This window comes from Lolium perenne, chromosome 7 (genome assembly GCF_019359855.2).
Source record: "Lolium perenne isolate Kyuss_39 chromosome 7, Kyuss_2.0, whole genome shotgun sequence".
NCBI lineage: Eukaryota > Viridiplantae > Streptophyta > Magnoliopsida > Poales > Poaceae > Lolium > Lolium perenne.
The window spans coordinates 126,833,458-126,849,274 of NC_067250.2; the positions used below are offsets into that span (position 1 = coordinate 126,833,458).

Genomic DNA, 15,817 nt, shown 5'->3' on the forward strand with positions numbered 1-15,817 from the left:
TTCGTGGAAAAATAAGACCCTGGGCGTTGATTTCGTCCAATTCCGCGAATATTTCCTTTGTAGGATTTCTGAAACCAAAAACAGCAGAAAACAGCAACTGGCTCTTCGGCATCTTGTCAATAGGTTAGTGCCGGAAAATGCATAAATATGACATAAAGTGTGTATAAAACATGTGAGTATCATCATAAAAGTAGCATGGAACATAAGAAATTATAGATACGTATGAGACGTATCACCGACCAAGAAGAAGAAAATGGAATCATGAATCGAGACGCAGACCTCCTTATTATAGAAAAAGCTTCGGCCACCTCCGACCCTGCAATCGATCCACCATGGATCGAATCCGCATAGAAGGGACGGCCTGGTTCCGGCGTAGGAGATCACCGGAAACCAGCTATGGAGGAGAGCAATACCGGGCATCCGCCACGAACACGCCAGATCTAGCAACTAAGCAAACATCAAAGAGAAAACCTAGACTACTAGCTACCCTATACACTCCGGCACCTCGCCTCAGCACCTCCCCGTCGGCATCGCCGTCGAGGAAGGCCTTGGGTCGGCCCGGTTCACCGGGAGCAACTCTCAAGTATTGTACATGTCTGAGAGAGGAGAAGAAAAGGAATGGAGACACGAGATCAGCTATCAATTGACGATGTGATTATGTTCTCTTGATTGATTTCAAGCTTCCTTAAGTGCAACTCTTTAATTTTCATTTATGTTCGGAGTATTTTACATCAACTTCGTAAATTTCAAACACCGTCCATCTTTTGAAAATTCGTTTTTACAATAGCTTCTATCGCGTTATTTATCACAATTATCGTGTTACATAATATCATATTGTTGGTTGAAGGTTTTAAGAAACTAGCCACGATGACTTCAGCGAACTCGAGATGATGCAGTGTAAAGATACAACAAAGCATATGATTTTTTTTTGAATTCTCAAAATCAGATTTTTTTAACTATTGTCGTCTTTCTTAAAAAAAATCAAATGTTGCATCTTTTTATATTTAAACTAGCATGGTGGCCCTCGCAAATGCGAGAGCGGCCCCGAGTATGCCTATCTTTCTCTGTTCTACAAAAGTTAAAATGTAGAGTAACATAGTTCTATAGTCACCATAAATATTATGCTAAACAAATATCACTTGTGAGGGGACAGTAATATTAATATTGAATTGTGCAGAAAAAAGAACGTATCAATGACTATATGTGACTTTTATATGTGGTGATATTTGATGAGTGCATAGAATTAAATTTATATTGCAAGATAAGTCAACGTTTTTTTTTCACGTTACTCCACACGAGTTTGAATCTCAGAGTATACTCATAAATTTATGATCGATTTACACTTAACAAATTAAACTTTTAGTTACTGGATTCATAATAATTTGTCACGTAATGACATTTATGTATAATTACTAAGATTAATGTTATTCACAATTAACAAATATATAGGTTCATGTATGGTTATAATAAGTTTGAAGAGAACAATAGGTTATCGAAAAGTAACTGTTCTGGTTTGTCGGTCGAAAGTTTTGGTCTATCTTAAGATTTATACAATAATTCTCTATATCTTTGGTTTATCATGTGTGCTTTATTACTAAAATTACGATTTGTTATGAATATGTATGAGGAAGTCATTTAAATGGATAAAAAACTGTTAAACACACAACAACTCATGGTAATTTGGCCACGTTTTCATTGGCAAAATGAATAAAAATAATCTTGTTGGTCGGTGGGAAAACATATTGTAAGAATTTTCATGTATTGTATCATAATGATTCCTTAATTTATAAGCAGTGGCAACCATGTACAATGAAACATCACTTTAAGCATTTAATAAATTAGAATATATTTGTAAACCCTATAAAATGTAAAGATTGTACACCCTCTTTAAGGATATAATATTTATCATTCGTAAAAGAAGGAATAAGGTCTATTTGGAGTGTTCACATCCAAGGATTAACCTTAAATTTCAGGTTCAAAATTTTCATAGTAGTTGCAAAATTGATGGCCCCATTATTCTTTCGGCTTGTGCTTCCGTAGACCTCCCCAATCTCAAAACAGTGTAAACCCCTGAAAGGGTATCGTGATATCATTTAATCTCAGTCATCCTACACCTAATTTTGAATATGTATCATTTGATCTTAACCGTCATATTCCTTTTTAGTAATCGTACGACACTTTTTTTTCCAAGTTACTGGTTATGAGAAAACTGAAGCATATTAGGTTTATACATTCACGCAGACATGGTTCTTATTTTCCATCCAAATTACTCTAGACAAAGCGGTATAAATCGATGGATGGTCAACCAAAATAAGTATATAATTAAACATTCCCCATTCAGTCTATTTGTACTTGCTCACGGCACCGATTTGCATGCATGGAGCGGATGCCATCGCCGTGGCTTTTTAGATCGAGCTGCTTGGTTTATTTGCTTGTAGCACTACTTCGTTGATTTTCTTTCAGCGACTTTGGCAACGGCTAGTGCTAGTGCAGCAATGCACGTGTCACTGTACTGAACAGTTTAATCTTCACGTTATAAGACATCGTGCTATTCTACGTTGTTAGTCGGCACCATGTTCTAGCCACCTAGAGTAAGCAGTTTCTTTTCTTTTTCCCAGACGTCTCTACGGCCATGTATGAAGATATGTTTTGACACCATCGATCAGTATTGTTTTCACATGTCTTATTTGGTACGGTAGTTTCAGACCATGTCAAACGGGCTTACACACTACTAACCATTGTTAAATCATAGCCATACATTTTAAATTCAATTGTTAAAAATAGTTTGATTATGTTGTTCAACGTGGTATATATATTGTATTAATGTACATTTATTTTAATATATATAATAAATAATAGATGTGTATTTGAGCAATTATTTCTGGCTACCTATTATTTTGCCTGACTTAATAACCTGTTTAATTCTATGTAGTACTCTATATTTGCTAGTCATGTCCGGCATATAATTTTCCTAATTACAGTCTAGACTTGAGGGGCAAAGCAAATAGTAAAAGAGTCCTAACTAATCACGTCATCACGTGCATGTAGTATTGGCCGGACCCACTAAGATTAGGTTCATTCAGATGGTTGTACGTATTTCTTTGGAGATAGATTTCTTTTTGGATGCGGAAATAGAACTTCCAAACTCCCTTACATCTGATTTGCAAAAAAGAAAATCCCTTACATCAGTGCCACGGTTAGATGTGCAGGCGTGACATGTCACGTATGTATATTTTGTCGTGTCAAACATAATAACGTTGTCCGCTCCTACAAGCTGTTACGCAATTTCTTTTTGTATCTTGACCATTAAATTACAGATCTCTAACAGCTAAAATTATTCTAGTTATGTGTATTAAATGTACGTGTCAAACATGACGTGTCATATATGTCCACAAAATGCGCTTGTACATGTTACGTAAAATATTTAAATCTTGACCATTAAATTACAGATCTAACAGCTAAAATAATCCTAATGATGTGGATTAACCTCGTGTCACTATTTTAGACCTCCGCAGATCTAACAGCTAAAATAATCCTAATGATGTGGATTAACCTCGTGTCACTATTTTAGACCTCCGCATTTTGCTTTTAGTATATAATAGATAATAGATTGTATGACATGTGGACCCATTAAATTCTGACATGCTTCTTCCAGTTGCCTACGGATGGCTGCCTTCTAACAGAAAATAGTCGGCGGGGGCATCTTGGGCAATCCGCATCCGCACCAACCACAAAGGCGCCGCACACGGAGTAGTGAGTGAGGAAGAGCCGAAGAGAGTAGAGTGCGCTCAGAAGAAACTCGAGAAAGCCTTTAAGAAAGCGAGAGCTGGCGGCAGATCGAACGGAAACACACACTCTGGAGTCCAGCTCTCGCACCCACCCTCGCGCTCAGATCCCGGGAATCCACCGCGTCTGATCCAGGCGAGTGAAGCAATGGCGCTCACCGCTCGGCCGCTGCTGGCCTCCGCGCTCCTCGCGCTGCTCCTCGCCGCCGCCTCGGCCGCCGACAGCAAGAGTACGTCTCCTGTGCCATCTCACTGCCTTGCACGATCGGTTTATTCTCTCTCGGTGCAGAGCGCTGCATTTCCTCAATTTCTGTTTTTACTACTCGAGCGCGTTCCGGTTGCCGACCGGGTGTTTGGACTTCGGATCTGAGCTATCGGGGTCGACTGGAGCATGTGTAAGTGTAAGTTGTAACTCTACTGGGATCCCGTCATTGGGACAATTGGGTTGTGGGGATCGCCGTATTTCTGTGTCTGTGCAATGAGCCAGTGACGCATATTGTCTTTCTTCTAGGATTCGGAGATAGCTTCACTGTATGCCGAATTTGACTGATTACCCCCTTGATGATAAAATTGGAAACTAAATCCTTAGGCATCAGAGTATGGTCACTGTCCTTGGCACATGTAGCTTCCTACTTCGATGCACAGTTTACTTTCTTCAGCATCTGTTCAGTTGTTAGACTTATGATAGTTTTGCCATGGTAGCTGTAGCCTGTAGGTGGGTAGTTGCAAGCCTTTGAGTCGTTGACTTGTGTGCATTTCCTGCGAGTGTCGGTGAGTTAAATCCTAAGGAGGGTTGGCCATTTTTTCTGTTTCTGTTTGTTAGATATCTTGAAATACCCTTATGGTTATGCACTCAGATTCTACTATCGTTCTCGAAATCTGTCCACAGGCCTTTACAAGTTCGGGTTAGTATGGAAATCTGATGACGCAACACCTAACTGTTGTTATTTCACTCATATATACATCACTTAGGACACTAACCATTACTTACTACATGTATGGCTTCTGAGTTGTTACATTGTTTCTTTTCGTCCGTGGAGCTTCCTCAAATGTCAGTGGTGTCTGCAGTTCACCAAGCAACTAATGCAATTAACTATAACTGCTAGTCTGCTGCATTTGATGTGAAGCCTAAAATCCATCAGCTCATATCTGAATTTTGTCTGTTTTTAGATTGTTTTCGCCACCTCTTGCACAATGGAATACTGGGTTTCGTAGTTTTTTTCGATTCTCATCCTCGAATTATCTTGTTTTCAGATAATCCTGCCGATGAGCTTGTGACCTTGATCAACTCCAACCGCACCGCCAGCAAGGCACATACTCTTGCTGATAATCAAGGTCTTGGATGCATTGCTCTGCAGTACATTAAAGCATATAAGGGTGAATGCGACCAGGTGGGTGAAAACAAGAAACCTGTCGATTCCAGTTTCACCGACACATTTGCCCCAAACTGTGGTGTTCAAGCTACAACTCTTGCCAAGATCACTGGGAGGCTTCTGGCGTGCCAGCCCGCCTACCCGCCTCCAGCACAGGCCTTCGACATGCTGATTTCTGATGCAAGGAGGCTTGAGATATTGCATAGCAAGAACCACACACAGGTGGGGGCGGCTGTTACTGGCACTTCTGGTACCGGGCCGTATTTTTGGTGTGTCTTGTTCAGCGATGGGAAGCCAAACTCCACCTTCACGGTAGAAGGGGGAGTTCCCAAGACAGCCCATCCTGGATGCTTTAGCGGCAACAATGACGAGTGCAGTGGCGCCATTTCGACTGGCGTGAGTACATGGAGACTGGTGTCAGCCATTATTTTTGCTCTGTTTGGCGCCTTTACTTTGTGAGCTCGAGTTGAAATGCTATGGTGCGCCATTCTTTTGCGGAATTTCAGATCTGGTAGAACACACAATTGTTGCGGTGCTTGTATTTTACCACACTCCCTTTGCTCGTTATAGCTGGTGAATTCTGTCAGGACCTAAAAGAATCATGATTTTCAGCATTTGGGAGAACGAGTTACCTGTGTTGTATGTAATCTCTGGATTTTCGCAATAGTGATAATCTTATTACAGTGTCTACATGGCTTCTTAATGTGATTTCAACCAAAATTGCTTTGGAGTGTGACAGAAAGGTCCTTTAAGTAAGTTCCTCCGTTTCAGAATATAAAACGTTTTGGACAGGTTATTAGCCGACCCAAACGTTTGCGAAACCCCAAGTACAAAGGTATACTTTTATATTCTTAAACAAAGGAGGCTCTTTCTTTTTTGAGAAACCCCAAGTACATCTTAAATTTACACACGCAGACAACATCATCGCAAGCCACACTATCTACTGAAGATACCAGCCATGGAGCTTTGACATCGATGACGTCACAGCTGATGTTTTTACTAAGAACATGTAGATTCATATATGAATAACAAACAATGTGTCTTTATTAATTAGCTATACAATAAACGACTATTCTAGACAAAACAGATAGTTATACCAAAATATTTCAGGACCTTCACATGTGAATAACGAACGACTATTCTAGATCTACTTTCAACTTTTGCATCTTGACGTTTTTTTTTGTAAGGGGGAAGGGTTTGTAACATCCCAATTTTCAATGAAAAGAAAGTTAGAAGAATTCCAGAGAGCAAAATTTCAAACCAACAAAAACTTTTAAATTAAATATAGTGCCAATGCATAGGACTTGTGCATTTGAGTGATATGCCATGATGATTGTTATTATGTGTATGTGCTAAACCCTAAAACCCCAATGTGATCATGTGAAGATCACAAACCAAATAAATCAAAAAGAGAAAGAAATCAAATAAAAGAAAAACCCTAAAACCCTCACATATGGCTTATGCCATTTTTATAAATTTTGACCCTAGACCATTTTGGTCTTCACCATTAGTTGAATAATGTTACTCAACACTTATTACAACTTTTGGAATCAAAGAAACACCAATCAAATGAATTTCAAACTCAAATTTGGATCACATATGATAATGGTAAAATCTGCCATTTATAGTCTGATCCCTACTTTGAGCCCTTGAAATTCAAATTTTTCAAACTAAACTTTGTCACTTCTTTGCATCTCATCCAAGAGCACATCAAGGTGAACAACTTTTGTAAAGACCACCATGCCAAATTCTTTTTAGATCAAATACTATGCTCATCCAAAGTTGGCACTTTTTGTTATGTGGAACAATCTCACACTTAGTGATTTTTGCAATTCTTTGAATTGAACAATTCCACCACCACCTCTCTATCTCTCTGGTCAAATACAACTCAACCAAACACACACTTCTCAAATTGTGCAACCATTTGAACTCTTTCAAATTTGGACAAAAATTGCAAATTACAAATATGGAACTATGTGACACTATTTCAAATAGTGTCCTATTTAACCCTAACCTACCCTAAACTACCCTACCTGGTCCCCTTGCCCCCTCTCACACTCAATGCCCCACAGCAACCCTAGGGATGGCCATGCATAGCAAGCATGCACACCATGCCGACCATGGCGCCACCCCGACAAGCCACCTCTCTTCTCCCTTCTCCTTCTCACTGGCCCTGGTGCCAAACGTTGCCACCGTGCTCGTCTACCTCGCCTAACACCAACAGCATCGCCATAGCCACCGTAGCTTCGCCGGATAACGCGCGCCCAGAATGCGCAGTGATGCCGCTCGCGTCGCGCGTGGACACGCCGCAGACACGCCCTGGCCACACGCCGTTCCGCCAGCACGCGCAGCCCCTGGCCCCTCCAGCACCTCGTCGAGCATCGCCGTGACACCTCAGCCGCGTCAGACACGCTCACGACCACCCCCTAGACCGCCGCCGCCGGAGACGACGGAGCAGATCCCGCGAACGCCGCCCGCAGACACGGAAGAAATGCGAGCGCCACCGACGCCGCCCGACCATGATGTCACCACCTCTAGTTTCGCCTGGACAAGGAGAACGTCGCTGCAACGTTGCCTAGCCCAACCGCTCGCCGGAATCGCCGCGCGCGTGTCGACCATTGCCACTGCCCCGCAGCACTCAAGCCCTCTATAAATAACGAGTTCCCCGAAGCAATCTGAGCACCACATCTTCCTCTCCTCTCATCCCTGACTCTCCACCGCCACTCCACTCACCCAATCGTCGCCGGAGCAAGCTCAATCGAGCGATCGAAGCCGCGGAAGCTCTGGTGCAATCGCCGTCGACTGGAGCCTCCTCGAGCGACCCCACTGCTACCATCTGCTTCCTCTTCATCAACAACCTCGCCTCGACCACCGCCGCCGCTCGCCGGACCTACGGTTAGCTCGCCGACCCCCTAGGCTCGCCGCCAGAGCATCGGGTTCGCGTCGGAGAAGACGATGGCCCTGCGTTGTCCGATCTGGTTTTAATCCAACGTCCCACAGTCACTCATACCGATTCGGCTTTTAAGAGTCGCTGACGAGTGGCCCCCACTCTGTCAGGCAGCCCACTCGCACGAGATGCGTTGCTGGGCCGTTTTCTATGTTTTGAATTGGTTTCGGCCCAGTTCCTTTTCCCGCCAGCCCGTTTAGTTCAAATCCAGTTTAATTAATTCAATTCAAATTCAATACTGAACCCCACTTTGAAAATTCATAGAATCAGTTTGGCTTGGCCAAATTTAACCAATTGCATATTGTTGGAAAGCTAGTTAAAAGTTCTACAACATGCCACTGGTCCCACTTCAAGATCTGTTGTAGAAATAATCTGATAAAAAGATGAAGGCAGGGACTTTTCCCTATATAAATAATTATTAAAAATCAACCAAAATAGATATTAAGTTAATTCCAACTCTAATAGCTCACATTTGACTTAAACTAATTGTTTCTGCAAGAAAATGGTGTGGTCACTTTGCATGATCATGCCCTAGTTTAATTAATGGACAATATGGCTAGTTTATTTAAGTGATATTGTCCAAAACTATTATGCAAACCATATGAAGTGTTCTACTTCATTTAAATCTTGTCCCAAATGAATTCATGAGATGTTTGAACCCCTGGACAAACACTCTTATATGAAATACTTGGAGATTTAAATCATTTGTAGAATTATTAAATGGTATGAGGTGGTCTACCTCATTTAAATCATTTTCTCAAATGATGATAATGAATGTTTGAATTAGGTCAATATAAATTCATGCAAGATTGTTTGAGAAATTAAATCTTAAGAAGATTTCAATGAGAGGAAAGATTATATACCCTGCAGCTGCGCGGGATCGAAGGGCTTGGTTGGAAGGTAAGTTGCTGTCCTCTTCACTACACGATGAGATATACCCCTCGCGTTTTCTATTTCTTTATTTTGGAAAGTACCGAAAGGGACTTTACTTTTCCAATGCTTGGCTTGCTTTAACTATTAGGGGAAAGCCCTACGTCAAGGTCAATGGATTCACCTACCCCAGTCTCTGAACTTTCTATACTTTCTTACCAGTGTTCTTCTCAACTAAGAGAAGGGCGTGCAGTGGTATTATCTTCCTTTTTCTTTTTGCATCTTTGAATCCTGGTGTGTTGGTTAGTACCGAAGCCTCTTGGCTAGTACAGAGTCGTGGTTTGATATAGTGGATCTACTACCAACACGAGTTCAACTGCCCGATTTCTAGAAGCCCTTCGTCATCGAGACTGACGCCTATGACACAGGTTTGCACGTATAAAGGTGGACGAGGCAATAAGATGGTCTTGTAAAAGAAAAGGGAATGCAGTCCCAAGAACCCTATGGAAACTATCATTTACATATTAAATGAGAGGAAATTATTTCTCCTCAAGCAACACCACCAAGGCACCCTAATTAGATTAATTGTGTGCTTAGAATAGTTTGTGTGAATATATGTGATGTATGGAATAGCCATTGAATTAGTTGAGTAATTATACTCGTATTCAAATTTAGACGCTAGCACCGGAGAATACCCGGAAGAAGAAGGTTGCTACCAAGAAGAGGAGGAGGAGAACTTTGAGAACTACCAAGGCAAGCTAATATTCTTGCAAAGTGCAAAGCCCCTTTGGGGCAAGGCACCATAGTCTTACCTTTCTTACCATAAGCCTATCCCAAGTTTCTACTTTACAAGTTTTTACTTGTTTATTCAAAAAGTTACTTTTATAGTTAACTTTGGTCTAAGTTAAAGATGGTTACGAGAGTATCAAAGTTAGTCTCCAACTAGCAAAGCAAGATAGCACCCCTCATGATTAGAGCTAGAGCTAATTATTTAAAACTGGACTACTCTAGATGGGAACAATGTGACTTGAACTGAATTTTGAAACCTTGGAATGAGGAAGCATTCCATTGAATGATTTTTGAAGGTGAATATGACCAAGAGAAGATGGTGATTTTTGATAAAAATGATATTGGTTTGAATGCGATACCTTTCCAATATTGAGTACCCCCACAATACCTGATTATGGGTAGGGCTTAACTGGAAGTTTATGCATCTTAGTATGGGTTCCCTCTGAACACACATCATAGGGGTTATGCTTGAGGCTGCCTCCGTTGTTGAGAAATGATGTGAATTGAGGTGAATTGTACGGCCAAGCCCTGTGCAGTTCCCAGGTTGACAGTTGGTCTTCACTGGGAGGCCAAGCTCATGGGGAGAGGTGCTCATACTAGGATTTGTAAGTGAAAGGTTATGGTTGATGATCCGCGTACTGTGTTACGATGATTCGAGGTAATCCCGACGGATGAAATCAAATGTTGTGGCACAAGTGTGCAACCTCTGCAGAGTGTTAATCTATTCGAATAGCCGCGTCCACGGTTACGGACGGTTGGAAAGGCCATATAGTTTCCGATGTCAAATTCTTGAAAAAGATGGTGAAATGAATTGTGAAGTGGTGAATTGAATTGAAATCACCACTTGAATGGTGGGAATGACACTAATGTTCCCACTTGAGTTAGTTAGCACATGAACAAGCTTTTCTCAAATACTTGTGAACTAAAATTGGCTTTATGCAAATAAACTAGAGCTTAGCAAACCTTACTAGAAATGTCTAGCACTTACACTAGTATTAGTTTGCGAGTACTTGAAGTACTCACGGCTTTGTCCCTGGCTATTCAAATGGCCAGAGTATGAAGATGAACAAGGAGATGACCAGCAGGACGCCTACGACAACTAGGAGTCTTCCAACGTCAAGCGTTGGCCTGTGGACTAGAGAGTCCTTGTATCTTACGCTTCCGCTATGAACTTGTGTTTGTTCGTTGATCAATAGATCAACTATTCGTGTAATATGGATGATGTGATTCCAATTGTAAGACAATATGGTTTGTAATGAATGATGACTGTGATACTTAACTATTATGCCTCGCAACAACAATATTCCTGGGATTGCGATGTATGACATAATAGGCATCCGGACTTAAAAATCTGGGTGTTGACAAGTTGGTATCAGAGCCATTGTTTGACCTTAGAAGACCTTAGTTAGAATGGGCGTTCTGAAAAACTTAACTTTGAAATCAAATGAAGAGAATATTTGTGAAAATTTACTTACACTCTTGTCTTTGAGACTTTTTCAAAATTGGATGAATCATGTTCCATCTTATTTGAATCTACTTAAAATTTTGCCACACTTGTTCACTCTCTAACTTACTCATCCATTTCTCTTTCAGATGGAGCCAAATGAACCCATCAACACCAAGTTTTACCAGCTTGGGAACGGAGGGAGCTTGATCTTCGAGCACGACCTCAACGTCGTCTCTGACTTCCTTGGGTGCCCACACCCTGAGTTCCACGGGATTCAGTTGGACGACACGCCCGGAGGAGAGTTGCAGTGGGTGATCACTGCCGACTTGAGGGGCAAGATGGAGCCTCCCACCTCGGAGAGGATCCTCTTCTCCTTCCGCGAGAGCAATTGGCTCGATGGACTCGCACGTGGCCTTCAGGAGGCACTTGTGCGCCTCTGTGGACAGAACGTGGTGCGCATCCTCGCTTCACGCTTCGCGCACCTTGTGAGGCGTGATGCCATGGGAGTGCCCATGGAGCTGCAGCCGCACCCGGAGTTGAGGCACCATGCTGAGCACCTGGACTTCATGCTCTACCAGACTCAGAAGGACCTCGACGCCACTCGCGCTTACGCGAACCAGACCCATGCTCACATCATCGAGCAGGGTGAGGCGATCAAGTTACTCAACAACGACCGCAAGAGCCTTCGCCAGCAGCGTGCCAAGAAGGACGCTACGATTGTGCGCCTTCGCGCCAAGATCGCGTCTCTTGAGGCCACTGTCAAGGCCCAGGAGGATCAGCTTAGAGAGATGGAGGACGACGACGGAGGTATCGACCTTCAGGGAGGAGGAGCCTTCCTGAGCGACGACGATGACTTTGAGGAGGACGAGTTCACCGAGGAGGAGGACTACGAGTTCCTGGAGGCGGGACCTGACGACTACGTCCCGATCGACGTCGAGGATGAGGAGTAGTTGCACTAGTTTCACTTATGTAGGTGTGAGTTGTATCCCGTCCTTTGTATCGTAGCATGAGAATGGTTCTTAAAACCATTGGAGTATGAGTGTGTTAGTTTGTAATGTGTGTTGAATGAATGAATGAATGAATGTTATGTTTGTCATGAAAAGACTACGAGTTTCAAATGTTTTCAAACTTACTCAAAATAAACCATAGAAATTTCCCTCTTATCTCATGATCTTCTATATCTTCAGATGGCCCCTCCCAATCGCACCAACAACGATGCGATGATGCAACTGCTGCAAACCCTGCTTGCCGACAGGGAGACTGAAAGAGCTGAACGCCAAGCCAACATCGCAGCCTTGCAGAACCTTGCCAACCAAGGCCATGGAAATCATGACCACCCAGGGTCCAAGCTCAAGAACTTTCAGAACACCAACCCTCCGGTGTTTAGCAAGACAGAAGAACCACTCGACGCAGACGACTGGCTCCAGACTATGGAGAACAACTTGGAAGTAGCCGGAGTGGAAGCCAATGAGAAGGTTTTGTTTGCAACCCATTATCTCGCCGGACCAGCCCGCGCTTGGTGGACAAGCACCCGTGCCATGAACGGAGGTCAGTTCATGACTTGGGAGGAGTTCAAGCTCAAGTTCAGCAAGTACCATGTACCCCCGGGTCTTATCAAGAAGATGAGGGATGAGTTCCGTGAACTAAAGCAAGGTCGCTTGACGGTGGTAGAATACTGCGACAGGTTCCTTACACTGTCAAGGTACGCCCCCGACGAGACCGACACCACTGAGAAGAGGCAGGAGAGATTCCTGAATGGACTGCATGATGAGATGCAGACTGTCCTCGTCAACATCCCCTTCGCCGACCTTGAAGCCCTTGTTGACTCCGCCATCCAGATGGAGGGCAAGCTGAACCAAGCCAATGAGAACCGCAAGCGCCGCATGATGCATCAAAGTGGGTCTAGCAATGCCCAGAAGTATCGCCCCAGCTCTAGCGGAGGTTTCACTTCGAGAAACAACAACAAGCCCCCGATGCAGAACTCGCGCCCCGGTTATTAGAACCGGAGTGGAGGAAACTCCAAGCCAGGAGGCTACAACAACAACAACTACTACTACTACAACCGCGCTCCACCCAGAGCCCCCAACAACAACAACAACAACACCAACACCGCCCCAAGAACAGGAAGCAACACCATCCCCGTTGCGACCAAGGACAAGGCCACCATCACTTGTTACGAGTGTGGTGTAGTGGGGCACTACTCCAACGAGTGTCCCAAGAGGCTCGCCAAGCTCGCAGACAACACCGCTGCACCTGCTCAGCAGCAACGCCGTGTCTCCACCGGCAAGAAGTTCACCCCCAACAACCCCAATAACCGCAACGGCCGTCTCTACCACATGAACGCCGAAGAAGCCCAGAAAGCACCAGATGTTGTACTGGGTATGTTTTCTGTCAACCACATCCCTGCCAGAGTGTTGTTTGATTCCGGAGCATCTCATTCTTTTGTCACTGAAGACTTTGCATCAACAAGTAAAATTCAACCTATCAGTTTGAAGCATGTTATGATAGTTCAAATCCCCGGATCAACCACCAAAGCCAGAAAATTTTGCAAAAATGTACCCATCAAAATCCATGATGTAGATTTCTATGCCAATCTAATCATTCTGGGAACCAAAGGTTTGGAAGTCATACTAGGAATGGATTGGATGTCAAAACACCATGGTTTGATTGACTGTGCAAAGAAAGCCATAACCATGACTAGCAGCACCGGTATCCTAGTAGAACATGTCTCTGAAAGACTACCCAGAAAATTCACCTAGAACCAAAGTGTCTCCAAGCCAACTCTGGATCAAATCAGGGTCGTTTGTCGCTACCCTGATGTGTTTCCGGATGATCTACCCGGTATGCCCCCGGATCGGGATATCGAGTTCATCATCGAGTTAATCCCCGGGACTGGACCTATAGCTCAAAGAGCCTACAGCATGAACCCAACAGAGCTGGTGGAGCTAAAGAAACAGATAGATGATATGTTGGCCAAAGGTCTGATTAGACCTAGTGCATCCCCCTGGAGATCACCAGTTTTGTTTGTGGACAAGAAGGATGGTGCCACTCGTTTATGTATGGACTATCGTAAGCTTAATGATGTCACCATCAAAAACAAATACCCCCTACCCAAGATAGAAGACTTGTTTGATCAACTAACCGGAGCAAAAGTTTTCTCCAAGATAGACCTTAGAACTGGTTATCATCAACTGAAGATTTGAGCCACCGACATTCCAAAGACTGCCTTCACCACTAGATATGGGTTGTATGAGTACAACGTCATGTCGTTTGGACTAACCAATGCCCCCGCTTATTTCATGAATCTCATGAATAAGATCTTCATGAACTTTTTGGACAAGTTTGTCGTTGTCTTCATCGATGACATTCTGGTATACTCCAAGTCCGAAGAGGAACATGCACAACATTTGGAGACTGTCCTAGAAACCCTTAGGCACCACCAGTTGTATGCTAAGTTCAGCAAGTGTGAGTTTTGGTTGGAGAAAGTAGGATTCCTGGGACACATCTTGTCTGCAGGAGGAATTGCCGTGGATCCCGCCAAGATCAAAACTGTTATGGAATGGCAAGCCCCAACCACCCAAACCGAGGTCCGCGCTTTTCTTGGATTAGCCGGATATTACCGCAGATTTGTAGAAGGCTTTTCGAGCATCGCTCGACCAATGACCCAACTGCTAAAGAAGGACAAGAAGTTTGAATGGACTGACAAATGTGAAGAAAGTTTTCAACAACTCAAGAGTAGACTGACCTCAGCCCCAATCCTGATCATGCCAGACATCACCAAGCCCTTTGACGTATATTGCGACGCCTCCAAGGTTGGTCTTGGATGTGTACTTATGCAAGAAGGCAAAGTTGTATCATACCTTTCAAGACAACTAAAGCAACATGAACAGAACTACCCAACCCATGACCTCGAGCTTGCAGCCGTGGTCCTAGCCTTGAAAGTTTGGAGTCATTACCTCATGGGTAATCGATGTGAGATCTACTCTGACCACAAGAGCCTGAAATATATCTTCACCCAGAAGGAGCTGAATATGAGGCAACGCCGATGGATCGAATTGATCAAGGATTACGACATGGAGATTCACTACCACCCCGGGAAGGCCAATGTGGTAGCGGATGCTTTAAGTCGACTGTCGTGCCAGTTGAACTCCATGATCGCAATCGAGCAGCCCAGCCTGTATCAAGAGTTTGAACAGTTCAGACTTGAACTTGTTAGTGAAGGATTTCTAGCCAGCATAGAACTCCAACCCACCTTGGTTAGCCAGATCAAGGAAGCCCAGAAGGACAACGCTAGCATCGACGGGATCAAGAAACAGATAGCCGCAGGAAAAGCCCCCGGATTCACTGTGGATGAAGCCAGAGTTCTTTGGTACAAAGAACGTCTTTGCGTACCATCGGACTCAGACTTGAAGCGAGTCATCCTGCAAGAAGCCCATGACACCCTTTACTCCATCCACCCCGGAGGTACCAAGATGTATCAAGACCTGAAGGAGCAATTCTGGTGGCATGGAATGAAGAGAGAAATCGGCAGCTACATCGCCAAGTGTGACATCTGTCAGAGAGTCAAGGCGGAACATCAACGACCCGCAGGATTGTTGCAACCCCT

At 43.6% G+C, this 15,817-nt stretch overlaps 1 protein-coding gene across 1 annotated transcript; it reads left to right on the top strand.

Annotated features, from left to right (window-relative positions):
* The first annotated feature begins 3,750 nt into the window (after positions 1-3,750).
* On the top strand, positions 3,751-5,848 carry LOC127318409 (uncharacterized). Its single transcript, XM_051348892.2, has 2 exons — positions 3,751-4,015; positions 5,040-5,848. The coding sequence occupies exons 1-2, from the start codon at positions 3,934-3,936 to the stop codon at positions 5,615-5,617; spliced, it is 660 nt and encodes a 219-aa protein (XP_051204852.1). The 5' UTR covers positions 3,751-3,933; the 3' UTR covers positions 5,618-5,848.
* Positions 5,849-15,817: the final 9,969 nt, after the last annotated feature.

What these genes read in the sequence shown, in the direction of transcription:
- LOC127318409 (XM_051348892.2), top strand. Translation starts at nt 3,934, where the DNA reads ATGGCGCTCACCGCTCGGCCGCTGCTGGCCTCCGCGCTCCTCGCGCTG. An exon ending in CTCGGCCGCCGACAGCAAGA is followed by an intron (nt 4,016 to 5,039) that starts GTACGTCTCCTG and finishes TCTTGTTTTCAG; the next exon opens with ATAATCCTGCCGATGAGCTT.